The sequence below is a fragment of the Natrix helvetica genome (assembly GCF_964273705.1).
Source record: "Natrix helvetica genome assembly, chromosome: 2".
NCBI classification, from domain to species: Eukaryota; Metazoa; Chordata; class Lepidosauria; order Squamata; family Natricidae; genus Natrix; species Natrix helvetica.
Genome location: NC_138552.1, coordinates 17,334,457 through 17,355,671, shown reverse-complemented (window position 1 = coordinate 17,355,671; position 21,215 = coordinate 17,334,457). Strand labels below are relative to the sequence as shown.

At 44.8% G+C, this 21,215-nt stretch overlaps 1 protein-coding gene across 3 annotated transcripts in view; it reads right to left on the bottom strand.

Annotated features, from left to right (window-relative positions):
• Nucleotides 1-4,992: 4,992 nt before the first annotated feature.
• The window catches only part of ZNF532 (zinc finger protein 532), a 73,127-nt gene continuing 56,904 nt past the window's right edge, over nucleotides 4,993-21,215 (bottom strand). For 2 of the 3 annotated variants that reach the window (XM_081943618.1, XM_081943619.1), the window contains exons 5-9: nucleotides 20,825-20,987; nucleotides 19,160-19,438; nucleotides 9,496-9,608; nucleotides 9,040-9,187; nucleotides 4,993-6,238 (exon numbers count right to left, since the gene is read on the bottom strand). In XM_081943618.1, coding sequence (XP_081799744.1) covers nucleotides 5,744-6,238; nucleotides 9,040-9,187; nucleotides 9,496-9,608; nucleotides 19,160-19,438; nucleotides 20,825-20,987 — 1,198 coding nt within the window. In that variant the 3' untranslated portion in view covers nucleotides 4,993-5,743. The remainder of the gene's footprint in view (nucleotides 6,239-9,039; nucleotides 9,188-9,495; nucleotides 9,609-19,159; nucleotides 19,439-20,824; nucleotides 20,988-21,215) is intronic. The other variant, XM_081943620.1, reaches the window with a different exon arrangement.

The window sequence follows — 21,215 nt, the reverse complement described above, 5'->3', positions numbered from 1 at the left end:
TATAAAGCACCAGAAGAGGGTGGAGAAGGTTTGGAAGAATTTAAGAATTAAATGCTTCTAAATTAATAAGTTCCTGCCAGAAGAATATGGGTAAACAACTACACAGTGCAGAAGTGATGATTCTGCAACCTCAAAACCTTCACAATTTTTTTAAAAAGTCTTCAGTGTCTTTCAATAGCTTTGGTGTAAATGGTAATACTGACATGTACACAGTGGTGGGATTCAAGTAATTTGACAACCGATTCTCTGCCCTAATGATCAGCTGGGTGGGCGTGGCCAACTCAACATCACTCACATCGATGGGCGCTTCGCCTTAGCTGTGACAATGTAATAAGGGTTAACTGGAGAGGCAGTTTCTGTAAAGAGGGCAATAAAAATTAGGCTAGAAACAGCACCAGAATGTTTCCTTCCTGCCTTCCTTACAGGGATTAGTCCTGTAAAGTGGAAAAAAACAAAATGAGATTTCTTCCAACAACCAGTTCTCCGAAGTGCTTAGAAAGTTAACAATCGGTTCTCGCGAATAGGTGCGGACTGGCTGAATCCCACCACTGCATGAACATACCCACAAGCATCTTAAATACGTTTCCCTTCGCAATTCAGAGGCGGCTTCCTTCAGAGACAATTCGGTGCTATCTCTCAGAGAAACCCTGTCTGGATATCTGATCTCTGAAAATATCCTGGCCAGACTCACCACCTGTTCTTATTTTAATTTTTTTAATGCTTTGCAGTTATCCAATTTTGGTCACCACAATATAAAAAGAGATGTTGAGATTCTGGAAAGAGTGCAAAGAAGAGCGACAAAGATGATTGCTTGGGCTGAAGGCGAAAACATATGAAGAACAGTCGCAGGAATTGCGTATGTCTGGCCTAGTGAAAAGAAGAACTAGCGTTCCAATATTTGAGGGGCTGCCACAAAAAAAGAGAGGGTCTCAACCTATTCTCCACAGCACCAGAAGAGAAAACAAACAAAAAAAGCAATGGATAGAAACTGAACAAGGAGAAATTTCCCAACAGTAAGAACAATCAACCAATGGAACAACTTGCCTTCAGAAGTTGTGGGTACTCCAACACTGGAGGCTTTTTAGAAGGTATCGGACAAGCATTAGTCTAAAATGATATAGGGCCGTGATGGCGAACCTATGGCACGCGTGTGTCCAAAGTGGCACTCAAAGCCATGTCGCCCAGCATGCATGATCTTGCCTGTTTAACTTCTGGGTTTCTGGTGTGCATGAGCGCACGACAATCAGCTGTCCTTCATGCACGCAGCAGTGCTAAAAACAGTGTGCACATGCACACCGGCCAGCTGATTGTCGGGTGCGAATGCGCGGCAGAACCCAGAAGTTCAGCTTTTCCGGAGAGCAGTCCGTGGCAGTGACGAAAAGCATCGGCCAGCTGATTTGACAGGCAAACATGCACGCTAGAACCCAGAAGTTCAGCTTTTCCAGGGCGTGGGCCTGATGAGTGCGCATGCATGCATGCAATATTTCCGCGTGAATGTTTTTGTACTCGGTGCCAAAAAGGTTCACCATCACTACTATAGGGGTCTCCTGCTTGAGCAGGGGTTGCATTAGAAGATCTGCAAGGTCCCTTCCAACTCTTATTATTCTGTAATCTCTAGTTGAATGGACCTGATTCGAACTGATTTCTATTCTGATTTCTGATTCAGCCTGATGTCTAAAAGGCCTTAAATGTGAAAAATAGGGTTTCAGATCATTGCTTCAGCTACCTTCATCTTATACCTGTGGGTTATAAGTAGTCTCATAACCAACAGAATCACAATGCAGAAGAGAGCTAGTTTGATCTAGTGTTAAGGCACCAGGCTCAGGAGATTGTGAGTTCTAGCCTCAAGTTAGGCATAAAAGCCAGCTGGGTGATTTTCTTAGCCTAAGGTGTCAGGTTTGAGTGACAAGCGGGTCAATCAATTGGATGAACACTTGGTCGTAAACTAAAGCAGACTCTGCCCTTGTGGGAAAACACTAGGAAGAAAAAGAATCTAGAAGAGTGACCTTAATTGGTCTGAACATTGTAGTCCACCACATACTGTACCATATTTAGGAACTGAATTCCTGCATGGGAACTGTCTGAAAGGCAGGTTACACCTTTTTTTTTGGGGGGGGGGGGGGAGAAGGATTATCTTTGCATTATACATCCCATGAGATTATCATCATCATGATTTAATGACCACATAATCCCTTGTGGGATGGAGTCTGGGTTACTGAATGGAGCTAACGGAGCGTTTAATGGCCGGATACCTATCCTGCCGCCAATGTGGAGCTTTGTTCAGCAGATATATTCTCATTGTGCCCAGGTACAGAGAAATGCCTGCCTCTACCTAGGATCAAACTCACAGCCTCCTGATTGTGAAGCGGGAATGCATCATGAGATCCGGAGCATGAATTGGTAAAGGATGTGATGTGAATCTGAGGGATACAATCCGAATCCGCTTTGACAGTAATGATGGAAGAACTGAGAAATCCCGGATTCGAATGTAAGCTTGACTCTGAATTCCTGGCTCCGTAGGCAAGATTCTGGCTCAATGCTCCCCACCTCAATGGGGTAATAGGAATAACCACTCTCATCTCTAATAGGAATGCAAGAAATATTGAGATAATATATACGAAGCATTTGGAATAATCTAAAGTACTTTATAATTCCTAATATTATCTAGAATCTTAATCTATATGATGTATATATATATATATATATATATATATAAAACTGTACATTGGAATGTCTTTTTAAAAAAAGAATTTATAACATCTTTCCAAATTCAGAGGCCACCGGATGGCTAGGACTATTTATTTATCATTATTTATATAACAACGTTTATATTTCAAGTGTTTTTGTGGTTCTTACTTCTTTCTCCGATGCAATAGGATGCCTGCATCACACAATCCTATGACTAATGTTTATTTAATGTATATCCTGACAAATTCATTATTCTAAAATAGCAAACGTTTCATCCATCACCTTGGCAATCACACAACTTCTTTCAGACTTTAGCCATTCCTTAAAATGTGCATAAATCTCTGCCTTGTTCACACGTAAGGGGAGACTCAGTTGAGATGCTCAAAGGTCTTGGATGACCTTCTTTGTAATTAGTGCCACGCTGAACATTTCTACTGCATTTCCCTCCGCTGTTCTCATTAAACTTGATGAAAAAGAAACAAGGATCCTTACCATCATCCTGATCAAAATAGTTGGGGTGAGCTTCCCTGCTGTCCTTCTGCAACTGTTCTTATAAGCGTCTTTAAGCTATCTTACTTCCTACACTTGCTGCAATAAAAGCCAAGAGAAGATCTCCGGAGGACATTTCTCCAACGGGAGGTCAGAAGACTGGAGAAGAAATGTCATGGCAACTTCTGCCACTTTGCAATTTTAACGCAGGCTCAAAAACACCATCAAAAGAAATGGCAAATCAGCCTAAGAATAAAGCAGAAATACTGCGGTGGGGGAATAACACTTTCAGGAAACTGGAAGACATTTTCAGCCAGGGTTAGTTTTATCCAAAAAGTTAACCTCCGTGGAAACAGCCCAGTATTGAGCCGTGGCCTGGGGACCTCTGCCTTACAGGATATATTTGCCAAATATTTGCCACGAAGGTCACATGACTCTGATTTTATAAGCTGAATTCTAGGAAATCTGAAAGTCATGCTGCGGCTCATGGTCCTCTGATCTTAACATTCAGCACTTCTTATGAGAGGAAGAAACTTGCTTAAAATTACAAGACATTTTATCGTTTAGTGATCTTGCAGCTGCGATGAGTATTTGTTAACTCGAAGAACGGTGTGTGTATATGTATGTGTGTATGCATGTGTGTGTGTGTGCATGCCATACACACACACACACACACACACAATTACATTCCTTCTGTTTCCCATTTGTGGCCAACTGGACTTGTCCTTCAGAGGGTCTGAGAGCCGTTGAAGGCCAATGGCAGTACATATTTTTCTCTCAGGACAGATTTTTCATCATTATGGCGTCCAATCATGAATGCATGTTTTAATAAGCAATTAAATTAAATCTCTATGAGATTTAATCAGTAGCATTGCATGCAGATGATTCCCAACTCAAATCTCTATGCAAGATCCAATCGGGGTCGATCACTGACTTCTGCTGGAGCCCATCCTCAGGAAACTTCTCTCTACCCGAATGTGTGCTTTGGGCTATTCTAGGCATTTATATTTATGCGGTGCCTTCCTATTGGTTGATTGGCGTGCTTGATGGCCGGTGATTGGCTGTTGTTTTCTTGTGTTGAAATGCCTATGATTCAATTCATATCTATGATTGAGAGAATGCTTGACATCCTATAAAAACTGCTGCTCAAGACTGACTTGGCACATGCCCTTCTTTTATCCCTCAACTGTAACTCGATTGTAGATACCACACATTTAAAATAATTATTCTGCCTCTTACATACAGACAAAAGACAAACTTAAAATACTGAAAAGCCTCTTCAAGTGGCCCTTAAAAGGTCCTGCAACATTCAATGAAATCTCTCAAAGCTCAGTAGAGGACTGAGAAGACAAGACAATGATTAAAATAACACACAACAAAGTCCTCCAAGGCTTTTCTTTTCTGCCAGCACCACTGGGGGAAAAAATTACCATTCCTTTGATTCAACACCTCTTCGTTCCAATAGAGATTAACCCTCATGGGCATTTTCTCTAGAGAGAAATTCTCAAATTGAGTAGATTTTTCCCCAAACACCTGAAATATTTAAGCAAGAGATCATATTAAATGATCCTTAATCCTCTTAAGACAGGGGTGTCCAAACTTGGGAACTTTAAGACTTGTGGACTTCAACAGCAGAGCTGGCTGGGGAATTCTGGGAGTTGAAGTCCACAAGTCTTAAAGTTCCCAAGTTTGGACACCCCTTAAGTCATAAGAATTGGGCTACCCATTTGTGGGTCCAACTACAACGGCTCCTTGAGTTGCAACCAAAAAAAACTATTTGCTTTTTAAAAAACCTTTCCCTTCCAATACTGTTCAGAAATGTGTGAGCTGCTTTTTCAGCACAATGTTGGCAATATCAAACATTTCTGGTTAAATGGAATCCAAGGATATGTATACCCCGGGGCTGTCTTTTCCGGGGTTAGCATGATCTAGTTTTCTGGAGGGGTAATGCTGGTCGGGAAGGAACTATTTCATTGGGGTTCTTCTTCCCAGGGACTACAAGAGCGAAACACGGGGATTTTTTACAAAGCTACTCAGACAATCTCAGAAAAGGAACCCATCTGAAACAGCTTAATAAATCTAAAGTATTGCTCCAACTTTTAAGAATTCTGCTTCGAAACAATCCATCGGTTAGAAAAGACGTAAGCAAGAAAGACAAACAAAAACAGGAGAAAAAAAAAATCCCACTAACTACAAATACAAACATGTAACAAAGACTATGAAATTCCTTTGTTTAAATATATACAAATTCTTTTAGACTCAAATACTGCTATTTTTTTTAATGCTGTCTTTCAGGGGGAGTGAATGACGAATGGCTACTTATAAATCTCTACAGTGATATGAGGTGAGGAAGATAAATTGACATAGAATAGAGTAGAATCTATTGCAACAGCCAGAGGGGGGAGAATTGTTAAATTTACGGTATGGTAAATCTTTTATATCCCCCTCCCTCCAAAAGAAAAAAAAAGTCAACTCTATCCTGAAGTAGAAAGGTTGATTTCTTTTCTTTTCTTTTTTTTCCCTCCTGCTTTTGGAAGATGCTCATGGGGTGAAAGAAAGGAAGGGGTCATTTTTCAGCCGAACTCATTCGTTTAGATTTGATAAAAGCCATCCCGTGGGTCCTCATGTGGGTGTTTAAGGCAGCTTCCGTTTCGAAGGTCTTTGCGCACACTTTGCACTTCCTGTCAGAGGCGGATCGATCCGTGGATTCCTCCTCGTGGCTGGGCTTGTTCTCCTGCTGGCTGTCTTCTCCAGAGCCATTCTGTTTGGAGACAGGCTGGGGTTCTTTCAGCTTATGGACAATGAAGAGATGCCTAGACAAAGAGACATGGGACGTATAACAAAGACCGCATTCCCTGCACTGATAGGAGGAGCCGTCAGATTTGTGCTGGGGAATGTGTTCGTGGAACTGTAGCAGGTTCTCGGTGGTGAAGCCACAGACGGCGCACTTGTGGACTTTGAAAACGTTGATTTTCAACTTCTTCAGCGGCTGGGTGATGGCCCCTCGAGGGGGCCTGAATTCCAACAGGGGCTCCTCTAATTTACGCTTTGGACTGGGAACCTGAAGAAGTTGAGAACAACATTAAACACGTCCGTTAAAGAAATGAAGTACAAACACGGCCAGTCACTTTCACGCAGAGTTCTTGTCAGTGAAATGAAATTGGTGACAGAGGTTCAATTCCGCAGTGTAATGCATAGGATGTGCTTTCGTGGGGTGCAATGCTTGTTCGCCTCCCCCGCGGTGCACCCTGGATAGTATGGGAGTGTGAATCGAGCGCCTATGAATCAACTGGCAGCCCGACTATATTGAAGAATTGGCAGTTAGCAACAGCCGGTAGCCAGGCATCCTTGTAGGACTCCTAGCTCTCTACATACATGGCAACAGAAACGGGCCTTTTCAGGCCCAAAGGACAAAATATCCATCACAATGTGCCTGAATGTAAGTCCACGCATTTGTCATACGCTAAATAAATAAATGTGCTTTCTTATGTTATGGATGACTTTAAGGAGGAAGTCATAGTTGATTAGGAGGATAGGAATTTCGCCAATTGTTAGACACAATAACGTCTATTCCTATCTTTACAACATGTGGTTGTATCTATATGTTGCATCCCTATGTATCCATATCCAAATCAAAAGTTTTAAGAAGGGGTTCTCTGCCTGGTTGCTGGCTGGGTGTGGCCATGGTAGGTGTGGCCTAGTCAGCCTCCTGCACTACAGGGGGAGGGGCTTTTTGCCCTCCCCGGGCTCAGGAGGCTTTCCTAAAGCCTCCGGGAGGGCAAAAATGTCCTCCCCAGGTGCCGGAGGCCCTCTGTAGACTGGAAACGTGCCTGTTTCCGGCCTTCCCGAACTTCTGGTAGGCCCGTTTTTCACCCTCCTGGAGCCTCTGCGAACACCCTGCCCTTACCCGCATCCAAAACGGGCTGCGTGGGGACTCCAGGGAAGGGTGGGCGGGGCCAGCCAGGAGTGAGATTTGGGGGTTTTCTGAACTATACAGAATCTTAGCTAGAGGTTCTCCTGAACCCCTGCAAACCCCTAACAACCCATCCCTGGTTGTATCCTTTACAAGGGTAATAAACACATGATACCAGACAAACAGTAGGGTGAGGCCGGAACCTCTGGGCCCCGATTATAAATGGATAAAATAGGGAGGGGCAACATTTTTCTCAGTCCACAAGTCTGCTAGATCAGGACAAACACAAATAGAAGGGGCCAGGAATAAAGCTACATTTGATTTAATTTTAATTATATGCAGTTCATATGATCATTCCCTATGGACTTAATTATTATTATTATTTGCTGCCCCCGAAGATAAAAATTCAGTGGAAACATTTTGAAAGAATTCTTTGGGCTGTACCAAAAGCTTTGAGGCCAAGGTATACACTTCAGGTTGTAGAGCAGTGTTTCTCAAACTTGGCGACTTTAAGTCCTGTGGACTTCAACTTCCAGAATCCCCCAGCCAGCATAGCTGGCTGGGGAATTCTGGGAGTTGAAGTCCACAGGACTTAAAGTCGCCAAGTTTGAGAAACACTGTTGTAGAGAGATGGAAACTACATGGACTTTGATGGACCTAAAGGACAACCTTTTTTAAACCTCAGGGGCCTGTACCTGTGGCGTAGACTTGAGGGACATCTGTTTCTAGCGAAGCTAGTTCTCAAAGCACAGCTTGCCTCTGGCCCGTTTCCAGAAAAATGGAAAAGAGGCAGGAAAGATGGCAAATGTTCCATCATGCAGACAGTGAACAACTATATCTAATGGATACTGAATAGGAAACCCCATCTGCAGACTGTATGATTTCAATCTGCTTTTTAGCAGATTGAATAATCTGAAAAAGCCATAAAGTCCCAAGGGCCAGTTCTGTGCTTGATATATTTTGCTTGGAGGGGAACCATGGACCTTTTAAATCCATGGGGCTCAGTTCCAAAGTCAAATCATAGATAATGAAGCAACAAATAAGAACCTAAAGTTGATAGAGCCACACCCTCCTCACCTTGTCTTGGCCCGCGATGGCGCCAGTAGCCAGATGCAGAGGCGCAGGGGAGAGGCACGTGGATGGATGCACCGGGCAACCACCGGCCCTCTCCCAGCCACATGGAATGGGGCAGGCATGTCCCTGGTATGCATCACGTGTCTCCCCCCCCCCGCCTGCCTGCAGCCAGTGCCGCTGCCGTGTCTGCTTCTTGGAAGGCCAGATGTGGAGCCCCTGCTGCTGGACACCTCCCCCCCACACACATTGAAAGGCCAGGAAACGCGACTATCCAGAAAACAGTAAGGGGCCAGCTGGCGTTGCTTTGGCCCGGCGCATCCCATCCTATCGGGCGTGCATGTGTGCAGGAGGCAGCTAGTGGACGTGTGCACAGGTCTGACCCATGCCATCCCAGCAGGCATGCCTGTGCACAGGAGCTGATGGGCACACAAGTGCACAGGCCCGGCCCACCCTATCCTAGCATGCGCACATGTGTCTGCCATGATGGGGTGGACTGGGCCTGTGTACGCATGCGCTCGCCTCCTCCTGTGCACATGCCTGCCTGCTGGGATCCCATGGGCTGGGGTGAAGCGACACAGGCTGGCCCCTTACCGTTTCCAGGACAGCCGTGCGGGCCGGATCCAACCACACCACGGGCTGCATCGGGACCGCGGGGCTTGAGTTTGACACGATCCTTTGGTTATCCTTTATCTTCCATAAAGGTTTCCTTCTGCAGAGTTTGTCTTTATGATCTACTTACAAAAGGGGTGCACTGCTACGACTAATGTTTTGATTATTGTCTTCCTGTGGATGCTGCTAGAAAAGGGGGGGGGGGGAGAAGATACATGCTTCCACAGACGTATGACCCCCCATCAATGAGAAACGCGATAGCTCACCTTTGTGTCTTCCTTGACTGAACTTTCTCCCATGTTCGTTGATTCTGCCATTTCTTTCACGTCGGGTTCTTTAATGCCGTGCATCAGCTGAATATGTTTTTCTAGCATTAATCTCTTAGTAAAAGTTCTTCTGGAATCCGGGCAGTGCCTGAAGAAAACGTAGAGCCGGCTATGAACGGAGAGCTTCAAATGTGCAGAATTATCCAAATGATATTCAAAGATGGACAGGCAATCAATACCTAGCCAAGATGCGCGAAAGATGAAAGCTCTCCTTCTCCATTACTTTGAAGTAGGCCTGGATAGATAAAGATCTGATAGACTCACTGGGGGGCAGCAATGATTATTCAAAGACTTTGCAAATCTGAAGGTCTATGGGAAATCTGGCCTGCTACTATGTGGCACTGCTGAATATTTGTCTGCTTTACGTAAACGAAAACTTTCAAAAGCAGAACTTACGAGCAGGTGTAAACTTTCCTGATGCCTTTGTGCTTGATACGGTTGTGACGGCAAAGGCTGTGCGATGAGCTGAATGATTTGTCACACTGTCGACAAGGATGTTTCTTCATTTGCTTTAACAAAAGGAGAGAAAACATTGAAGAAGAAGCAGGTAACCTTTCAACATCAACTGAGGGATTCAGACTGCAGCTTTAAAAAGAGCATTCTGAACACCAGCGGCTCTTGGAACCAATTTAGCAGCGCTAGGCTGACACCAGTTACAAAGCAATCAATTTGTGTGCAGAATTGAAGTTCTGCAAACTTAACACAAAACTTCTGAAAGAAACGGGAGGGAAATTAGCCATTTCTGTGTCTGATCCTACCATGTCCACTAGAGGGAGACGCATCCAGATAGTTTTTGAAAATCGTAACTTCTCCCTTACCTATAATAACCTACAGAGAGTCTTCGATTTACGCCAAGTGACGAGTTGAACTTATGACGGACCTCCCCAGGGCTACCTAAGACCCAAATTCAAAATTCTGATGGCCATCTCCAAGGTCACATAACAGCATTTTGGGCACTCAGCAAGTGGCTCACATTTATAATTGTTTGTAAGTGTCCTGCAGTCACATAAGTACAATTTACGTGGGGTGTTTTCGATAGAAAACGGTTTTTACTTCTGTTTTCCGGCAAAAAAAAAAAGAGTCCATTGCAGACAATGGATTCACTTAAGAACTACGGCATTTGCTTAACAACTGCAGCTTTTGTTTAATGACAGGGGCGACCAACTGCCCAATTCCCAACTGCTTCCCCAGGCCCATCAAAGTCAGGGAGAGGTTACAGAGGTGGTATTCTGAACCGGTAGCGGAAATCGCAGGTGGCCACGCCCACCCGCCCCATCTCTATGGCATCCCATTTAAGCCCTTTTAAAAGGCAAAGCGCATGCAAAAAAGGCAGAGCGCATGTGCGAATGTGGCACGTGAGAGCCAAGCAGGCGCAAGCACTCACATTTGTTAGCCGGTAGGGAAGGTGCCGTATTTTTCAGAGTATAAGACGCACTGGAGTATAAGACACACCAAGGTTTTGAAGAGGCAAATTTAAAAAATGTTTTCGCACTCTGCAAACCTCCCAAAAATGGCCAGTTTTTCGCAAAAATGTGCCTGTTTCCCCCCTCCCCAAAAGACATGGATAGCCTTTAGGAGGCTTGCAGTGTGTTCCTGGGGGGTGCCCCCCCCAAATGAGCAAAAAATGGCTCATTTTTCACAAAAATGGGTCCATTTTTTGCCAAAAAATTGCATTCATAGCCTTTAGGAGGCTTATAGAGTACTCTTAGGGACTGGGGGGGGAGGGCAAAATTGAGCAAAAAACGGCCCATTTTTCACTCATTTCTGCCTTCCCCAGCCCCCAGGACCTCTCTGAAAGCTTCCTAAAGGCTCTGCACGGCCATTTTTGTGAAGGGGGCGGGGCTTTGGGAGGCAAAAAATGCTGTATTCAGTTTATAAGACGCACCCAGATTTTCAGCCTCTTTTTTTGAGGGAAAAAGGTGCATCTTATACTCTGAAAAATACAGTAATTTAATACCATCCCTGAGAAGTAACATTAATATAGACCAGATGCCCAAAAGCAGAGGAATGAACACATAAACATGATTCCCACTTGTTAAATACAGGCCAAAGCCATCCTTTCCCCATTCTTTGCAGTCAGATTTTTTGCCAGAGTCGTTTGTCCCAGAGTCCTGTAACCAATTGTCTTAGGCCAGGGGTGTCCAAACTTGGCAACTTTAAGACTTGTGGACTTCAACTCCCAGAATTCCCCAGCCAGCATGGCTGGCTGGGGAATTCTGGGAGTTGAAGTCCACAAGTCTTAAAGTTGCCAAGTTTGGACACCCCTGTCTTAGGCTTACAGGCACAGTGCTTTAAATTCAAAGGCAAAAAGATACTTCTGAACACATGCAATGCTTTTCTCGGTAACTCCTGAAACAGCTGCATCCTTTTCCAGGTCCCCCCCTCTCCAGCTGTAGGGGTGAAAAAGGAAACTGGGAACCAGGAAACGTGCTGTCAGACTTCTGCTATATGGCTTATTTCAATGCTTCTTTATTCTACAGTCTTCCTGTAGAGTCCGTTTCTGGATTTGTGTGGCCAAAATGGGAATATGAGACATCCGTCAAGTCCTAACATCCATTAGGTGATCAAGGAAGCCACGATAAGTCTGGAAGCAAGTGGTTTAATGTTGAGTCTTGATTGGGCGCTGAAAGATACTATCTGGCTGTCCGTGGGGAGTTCAAAGCATCTTTCTACAATCAAATCTGAAACCCTACAGATATAGACCTCCTTCTTCGGAAATAAATATACATGAGTCCAAGGCAAATAAGGGTCGTAAAGGTAAAGGTTCCCCTTGCACATATGCACTAGTATAATCTGAAGACAGAGATTCAGGTTCATAACCACACTCAATCGCAGAAACTCAATGGAGGACTTCAGTCCCACTCTGTCTTGCTCAGCCTACCTCCAGGACTGGTTTTTTGAGAAATGGAGGAATACTATATATATATATATGTGATGGCAAACCTATGGCACGCGTGACACAGGTGGTACGCAGACTCCTCTCTGTGGGCACTTGAGCCATCGCCCCAGCTCAGCTCCACCGCACCACTCAGCATGGGTGCGTGCCTCCAGCCAGCCAGCTGATTTTCGTCTCTCTGCCGCACATGCGCTGGGGCGGGGCTCATGTGGGAGATATGTGTGTCCATGCACGGGGGTCGAGGGGGGAGTGGCGGCCCCCTGTGGGCCATTTGTGATCCCAGGAAGCTGCAGGGAGGCCTGCTAGGCCCAAAATGGATGATGTGGTGCCTCCCCCCCCTCCCGCAGCCCGTTTTTGGTCCCAGGAGGCTACAGGGAGGCCTGCTAGGCACAAAACGCCCGCACACTTTTGGCACATGGCGACAAAAAGGTTAGCCATCACTGCTACATAGGTTGCTTGAGCTTGTGGAGGAAGATGGATTTGCTTGCTTCAGATACAATAATGCAATAATACAATAGTAGAGTTGGAAGGGACCTTGGGGGGTCTTCTAGTCCAACCCCCTGCCTAGGCAGGAAACCCTACATTACTTCAGACAAATAGCTATCCAACATCTTCTTGTGTAACCCTTTTCACTCACAGCTTTGGAAAGAAACTAAACCAGCATTTTATTATACCAACCAATTATTCTGGGTAGTTGGACAGTGATTCTGATAATGACCTGGCCTGATCGGCAAAGGTGTACTAGCTGAAGATGAGGAATCCAACGTACATGGAATTTAGAATAGAATACAATAGCAGAGTTGGAAGGGACCTTGGAGGTCTTCTAGTCCAACCCCCTGCCTAGGCAGGAAACCCTATACCGTTCCTGACAAATGGCTATCCAACATCTTCTTAAAGACTTCCAGTGTTGGGGCATTCACAACTTCTGGAGGCAACTTCTCTTCCACTGATTAATTGTTTTCACTGTCAGGAAATTTCTCCTCAGTTCTAAGATGCTTCTCTCCTTGATTAGTTTCCACCCATTGCTTCTTGTTCTACGCTCAGGTGCCTTGGAGAATAGTTTGACTCCCTCTTTGAGGAAGTTTGCATTTTGAGTTTGAGAAAGGCTGCATTGCAGCCTCTCCCCCCTCGCGACTCAGGTCTGTAGGAAGCCTGCTTTTGTTGCTTGCTAACTTCTTGGAGCCAATTTCATTTTCACAAGATTTCCCACGAGTTCATCTGCTGCCTTCTTCTTCCCATTCCTCCTCAACCCACTTAGACAGCAAAACTGGCGTTATTTTTATTAGGTTTACTCTGCCTAGGGCTTTTCACTGAGTATCAGACACAAAAAATGATGAGTCAGCTTCCCCACACCCCGCTTGCTCGGGAAAAGGGGAAAATAATTTGCTACTCCCATTCAGTATTTGAATCATACATCTTTCAAATGGATTTGCTCTATACCTGGCCATTCTATCACCTCCCATGACCTTCTTCCAGCACCCAGCAAATATTCCTTAATCCTTGCACATGCGTAGTCCACCCTAGCATTGACAATTGTTAGTTGCGAAGTCGTGTCCGACCGATGGACAACATTCCTCCAGGCCTTCCTGTCCTCTATCATCCTCTGGAGTCCATTTAAGCTCACACCGACTGCTTCGGTGACTCCACCCAGCCACCTCATTCTCTGTCGTCCCCTTCTTCTTTTGCCCTCAATCTTTCCCAGCATTAGGCTCTTCTCCTGTGAGTCCTTCCTTCCCATTAGGTGGCCAAAGTATTTGAGTCCCTTCAAGGAACTCACAGGAGTCTTCTCCAGCACCAGAGTTCAAAGGCCTCCATTCTTTGGCGCTCAGCCTTCCTTATGGTCCAACTTTCACACCCATCCATTGCAACTGGGAAAACCATAGCCTTGACTATACACACTTTTGTTGGCAGGGTGGTGTCTCTGCTTTTTAGTATGCTGTCTAGATTTGCCATAGCTTTCCTCCCCAGGAGCAAGCGACTTTTAATTTCTTGGCTGCAGTCCCCATGTGCGGTGATTTTAGAGCTCAGGAAAATAAAATCAGTCACTCCCTCCATTTCTTCCCCATCTATTTGCCAGGAATTGAGAGGGCCCGATGCCATGATCTTAGTTTTCTTAATGTTGAGTTTCAAGCCAACTTTTGCACTCTCCTCCTTCAGCCGCACCAAGAGGCTCTTTAGTTCCTCTTCACTTTCTGCCATTAAGAGTGGTATCATCTGCATAAGCTTTCACAATGGAGAAGTGCAATTGGATTTCCATAGATGGCAAGGAACCTGCCTTGTTAATTCTTTCTACTCTCCGCTGGAAACTACTCAGCCCGGGTTCAAGACCTGAGCACCACGCAACAAAGTGAGCTCCCGTTCCTTGCCCCAACTCCTGCCCACCTAGCCTTTGGTATATAGCCACGCTGGCCTCATGACCACTGAAAATGTCTTCAGACAATGTCGGCTCCCTCGGCCCAAAACCAGAGGTGAGCACTGTATCCTAGAGTCGAAAACAACTGGACAGGGAAACCTTTAAGTTTTACAGGTAGTCCTCGACTTACAACAGTTCATTTAAGTGACCGTTCAAGTTACGGCGACACTGAAAAAAGTGATTGATGACCGTTTTTCATAGTGACGCCCTGTGGTCACGTGATCAAAATTCAGATGCTTTGCGACTGTTCGTATTTATGATGGCTGCAGAGTCCCGGGATCTTGGGATTCCTTTTTCTGACCTTCTGACAAGCAAAGTTAATGGGGAAGCCAGATTCACTTAACAACCAGGTTTCTAATTAAACAACTGCAGTGATTCACTTAACGACTGTGGGAAGAAGGGATGTAAAACGGGACAAAATTCACCTAACAAATGTCTCACTTAACAATGGAAATTTTGGGCTCAATTGTGGTCGTAAGTCGAAGAGTACCCGTATTGTATTCTGGAAGCTCCCACCCCTCAACAATATAATGAACGGACACCTGAGAAAATGTTATGCAGGCATAAAGGTGTGGTTTTAATCTCATAGATAGGGACGTGGGGGGCAATGTGACATTACAGGTAGTCCTTGCTCAGCGACCACTTGCTCAGCAAGCACACGAAGTTACAAGAATGCTGAACATGAAGATTTGTGACGCTCTTCCAACTTGTGGCCGTCGTAATGACTCCTTGTTCGTATGATTGTTACTCAGGTGCTTGTCACCTTCATTGCTATCTCCCAACAAGCAAAATCAAAGGAGAAGCCGGGAGGAAATCACAAGTTGCGGTTGTGTGACATCAACAACCGGGTGTGATTGCAACTAGAAAACTGCCAGAACGGTCATCCCAAGTCAATGCGGTCGCATGATTTGTCATGTTACAACTGCATTGCTTAGCAGCAGAGTTCCAGTCCCAATTAGGGTCATTCACCGAGAACTAGCTGTATTGGGATGGAAACCTTGCCCTTTCGTGCATGCGTTGTGTCGTAGCACTCAGGTTACACAAGAGCTAGGACTTGGGTTGTGATGTTTATAAAACCCAGAACCTGGATCATGCAGACGATACATTAGAACTGATCCACTGTTCTATGAAGCTGTTTTACTGAGCAAAGAGAACAGATCTGCATTCTCAATGACTAATATTTGATGTCAACAAGTACAGCAGGTTTTCTTCATTAACAGAACAGCAGCTACTTTTAATCACTGAGTGCCCTGTGGGTGTTGTTTTAACTGTAACTCTTCTTTTTTTCCGTTGTGCTTAGAGCCATGTGGCATATATATTTTAATAATAATAATTGTGTGTGTGTGTATGTGTATGGTTGTGAATACCCAGTTTTCCTTCGGGTATTAGGGCCAGAATATTATTTAACCCCATGCATGCATTTGGTGTTGTGAATTCTTGAGATGCCGTGATTATTTTATTAATGATAATTTTTAATTGTATCTTGTTTTGTTTACCCTGGTTGGGTGGGTCTCTCCTTTCATCCATCCATTATCCATCCATCTTTGCACCTACTTACCTATCCAGCTATCACTATCTGTTTTTCTGCTGTTTGCCAACCCGCTATTTGTTGAAGATGGGTGGCCATAGGAATAAAAATAATGATTTCCCCCCCATAAGTGCAGGATCACAAAATCATGCAACCAGCTTTCATACCTAAGGTGGACTAGAACAGCATCCTGGTTTTTAGCCTGGTATCTTAGCCACTAGAGCAGGGGTGTCCAAACTTGGGAACTTTAAGACTTGTGGACTTCAACTCCCAGAATTCCCCAGCCAGCCATGCTGGCTGGGGAATTTTGGGAGTTGAAGTCCACAAGTCTTAAAGTTCCCAAGTTTGGACACCCCTGCACTAGAGCAAATGGGCTTTCTGTAACAAATATTCATTCATTCATACATACATATTTCTTAATCTCTCATCTCCTTGGATAAATAAATAAATGCATCCCTACAAAATCCCACTTAGTATGCTGGAGAGATATTCTGTAATTTAATATAATTTAATGTATCTTAATATAATTTAATGTAATGGAACTTGTAGCCTAAGATTCTTAAAAACTGTGAAAGGCTGGTTAACTGCAAACTTATCTCTGAAGCTATTTTATTACTTGTGCGTTACACTAAATAAGGAATGCAAGAGAAAAATGCACAGGCAAAACTTGTTTTTAACCAACAATTAATTTCATTTACTGAATGGTAGGTTTTCACACTTTGTTCAATGCTGTCAAAAGAGTCGATTTCTAAAGCTTTGGCAACACAGGTGTCTGGATCTATCACACAGCATTTATTTTTCTTTTAGTTCTTACAACTGCTACAGAGGAAGTTGTACTTGCCTTTTCACTTCCTGTCTTTTCATGTTTTTCCCCACCAAAGAGATTTTAAAATGCAATGGTATGATTGTGGTCAGCACTGCTCAGACATTTTCAGGAGGTCTCCCCCCCCCCACCCCTCCCCCCCCGGCTCCTCTCTGCCTAAAGGGAGAGGGTGAAACATAAGACACAGATGGGAGTACCCCCCCCCCCCACAAAAATATTCTTGCTGGGCTCTTGTAATCTCAGAGAAGCCAAATAGTATTCAGATAAGTCACTTCCTTCATATGGAGAGATTTAGTTGATTGGAAGGGTTAGTTTAGTCAAAATAAGGTCAAAGATTTGGGTGTTCTAACCCAGGCTTCCCTAGAGCATGAAGCAAAACTCCTTGTCCCGACAAAAACCCCTTTTATTAATTTACTGTGAATTTTGCTCATTCACATCCACCAAAGTCTTTCAAGGGAGGATTTACAGTCACAGACCTTATCTGGTGTAGAGAGCTGCCAGGCCAATAACTGCAAACCTTGGCAAGGAGTCTCGGAGAGAACCAATTAAGCAAACTAATTGTCTCCTGCAAACTCCACTCCCCTTTCGCTCCTCTTTTATTTATCTGGGAGGGGCCATTCACAGTCCTTACTCCCTGTGGCCTTACTCCCAAGTCGACCCCTGTTCTTTAGCTGTTCCCTTCATCTGGCAACTCTGCACATGCACACACTGGGAACAGGCTCCAGCTGTTCATCAGCCTCACTGATGTCTGACTCTGAAAGCAGCTGATAACTGGCATACGGCTCTGGCTGCCTCTCTGCCTCCAAGACAGAGCCCTCATCAGAGTCTTCCCCAGACTCCAGGACTGGCCCATGTTCCTCCCCAACCTCCTCACTGTCTGAATCTGCTGCCAGCTCTGCTGGCAGGCCACAACATTGGGGTTAAATCTAATCTTTTCTGGATTGGGTAAACATTTCATCTGTGCAGACTGGAGATTTTTCATGACACATGTATCCTGCCCCACCACTCTGTTAAGCATGTCATGAAATATAGGTAGTCCTCAATTTACAATCACAATTGAACCCAAAATTTCTGTTGCTAAGTGAGACTAAGTGAGTCTGTCCCTTTTGACAACCTTTCTTGCCACAGTTGTTAAGTGAATCATTGTAGTTAAATTAGTAGAGGAAATCCTCGACTTAACAACAGTCTGTTTAGTGGCCGTTCAAAGTTACAATGGAAATAGTGGCTTATGTCTATTTTTCATACTTATGACCATTGCAGCATCCCCATGGTCACAATCCAAATTTGGATCCTTGGCAACTGATTCTTATTTATGTCGACTGCAGTATCCCGGGGTCAGGTGATTCCCCTTTTACGACCTTCTGACAAGAAAATTCAATGGAGGAAGCCAGTTTCATTTAACAACTGTGTCACTAACTGAACAACCTCAGTGATTCCCTTAACGACTGTGGCAAGAAAATAACTCACTCAACAAATATCTTACTTAACAACATAAATTTTGGGCTCAATTGTGGGCATAACTTGAGGACTACCTGTAATGCAGTTGTTAAGGGAAATCTGTCTTCTCCATTGACTTGGCTTGTCAGAAGGTCCCCAAAGGTGATCACATGACCCCGGGACCATGCAGCCGTCATAAATACATGGCAGTTTTCAAAGTGTCCAAATTTTGATCACCTGACCATGGGGATGCTACAACGGTCGTAAGTGAGAAAAATGGTCATAAGCCACTTTTCCATACTGTTGTAACTTCAAACCGTCACTAAATGATCTGTTGTTAAGTCGAGACTACCTGTAGAGCTCACATATAGGTAAAGGTGAAGGTTCCCCTCGCACATATGTGCTATTCGTTTCCGACTCTAGGGGGCGGTGCTCATCTCTGTTTCAAAGCCGAAGAGCCAGCGCTGTCCGAAGACGTGTCTGTGGTCATGTGGCCGGCATGACTCAACGCTGAAGGCGCACGGAGCGCTGTTACCTTCCCATCAAAGGTGGTTCCTATTTTTCTACTTGCATTTTTACGCGCTTTCGAACTGCTAGGTTGGCAGAAGCTAGAACAAGTAATGGGAGCTCACTCCATTACGCGGTGCTGGAGTTTCAAACCACCGAACTGCCGACCTTCTAATCAATACAATACAATACAATACAATAGTAGAGTTGGAAGGGACCTTGGAGGTCTTCTAGTCCAACCCCCTGCCTAGGCAGGAAACCCTATACCGTTTCAGACAGATGGCTATCCAACATCTAATCGACAAGCTCAGTGTCTTAGCCACTGAGCCACCACGTCCCTTGAAAGCTCACAGCAACAACTTATTAGCACTGATGATGTTACCCAGTTTGGGTAACGAAAGGTCTGCAAGAAATCAAGCAAGCTCAGAGAGCGCCCAGGACCCCTCAACAACTTACTTTTCCGTGCTCTTTCCTCATGTGGGATATATAAACATCTCTCTGGGTAAATAGCCGATCACATTCCCAGCATGTCCAGCCAGGGTGAGACCCTTTTTTGGGCTCTGCCTTCTTCACAGAGGTGGGGGGATTCTTCTCTGCTTTTTCCGTCCCGTTGATGGATTTCGAGTCCTCTTTATTGTGGCTGACTGAGTTCTGGATGGAAGGCTTCGTACTCAACGGCAAATTGATACCGAGGTTCGGTGGCCCTTCGACGCTTTTCAGCGTCCCGTGCATGGACTGTGGGAGGAGGAAAAGAAGGCCATTAGATTGTATATCTGCTATTTAGAGGGGATGGAACATTCAAGATTCAAGCGAGGTTTTTTTTATTTTTTATGATGGGCTTGTGTGCAAATAGTTGGGCCTTCAATCAATCTCATGTGACAATCAATCGCGTGAGACTTTGTGTGAGAATACTGAAATCTTAGACAAGATTTTGGTGTCTTTGCATAAGGTCTTCTAATATCATGGCACAGGATCATCAAAACCGTGAAACTACATTGTCCCCGAGGTGTCACGCCATTTGAATGTTTGAAGTTGAAGGCATTCAGAGCTTGAAAAAGAACCACAAATTTCAGTACTGTTCTGGAACAGTGAATTAATGGTTGACATAGTAATGAAGAGGGACCCTCATCCTTTTTATTTAAATCAGGGGTGTCAAACCCAAGGCTCAGGGGCTGGATCTGCCCACAGGTGCTTAGATCTGGCCCATGGGGCCGCCCTAGAAACAGCAAAAGACTGGCCCGCAGTGCCTCTGCCAGTGAAAATGGAGCTCCCAGGCTCCATCTTTGGCTGCAACAGCCTCCTGCTGCCCTTTGCCAGCAAAAATGGAGCTCAGGGGGGAGGGAGTGCATGCCCCCCCTCCAAGCTCTGTTTTCATGGGCAGAGGGCTGCAGGAGCCTGTTGCGGCTGAAAACGGAGCTCGGGAGACCATTTTCGCTGACAGAGCGCTTGGGCCACCAGACACCCCCGACACGGGTAACGTCAAGCTGGCCATGCCCACCCTGGCCCCCGGGGTCAAACACAACCCTGATGCGGCCCTCAATGAAATCAACACACTGTCAGGCCTGCAGCCATTTTTTCTTTTGGATCTTTGGCCTGCCACACTTTCTATTATTCTGCTATGCATTTTCTATTGTGGGAAAATGGGAGGGGGAATTGCACGGAGTTAGATGCTATGTAGTCATAACAAAATTCTTTCTAGAAAGCCAAGGTCACCCTTTGTCTCTGCACCTGACCGGAAATGGATGGGTGAAACTGCCAGCATGGCAGTGAAAGATTGGACCATGTGATGGACTTGTAGGTGTGGGGGCAAGATCTTGAATTTTCAACTGGGTAGGGAAACCCGGGAAGCTTTCAGATTCGGGTTTTCCCAGATGTGCCAACATGGCTTTCTTAATAAATTGGAATTTTGAGCAATACTTTGCCTTGGACTCTGATTTACGTTTGTATGCTATTTGGAACCCTTACACACTCCTGATCTAAATGCACTGCTAAATTCAGGTGTTTGTTGAGTACCTTCCGCCTCCTGACATCTACTCTTGATAACTTCCCTATTATTAATTATCACCCCTTATTGTTTTATGCAATAGGGCTGCTTCCAAGTAAAATTGGACAACTTGGTACCTTGATATGATCCATCATGAGTTGTTTCTGTGCATACAAAAGCGAGCAGTCCGGACACTTGAAGACAGATACCTTCTGGTTTTCAATGTGCTGGTCAAAGTGACGATACAGCAACGGCTGCAGGGTAAACACTGTGTCGCACATGGAACATTTGTATATTATTCTAAAAACCAAAGAGAGTTGAAGAAGTCATGACTGTTCACTGCAGTCCTTTAGCTCACAGCATGACTAAGCGAAAGGGCTACTTGCAACAACAACAAAAGACACTTTCAACATTGTATATTCTTTGCCCCCACATCAATGTATTACAATTTGTTCAGATGCATTTCTCCAAGTAAGAGATGCGTATGGAATATATGGACATGACTGAAATGTTCTCACTCGTGGCTTT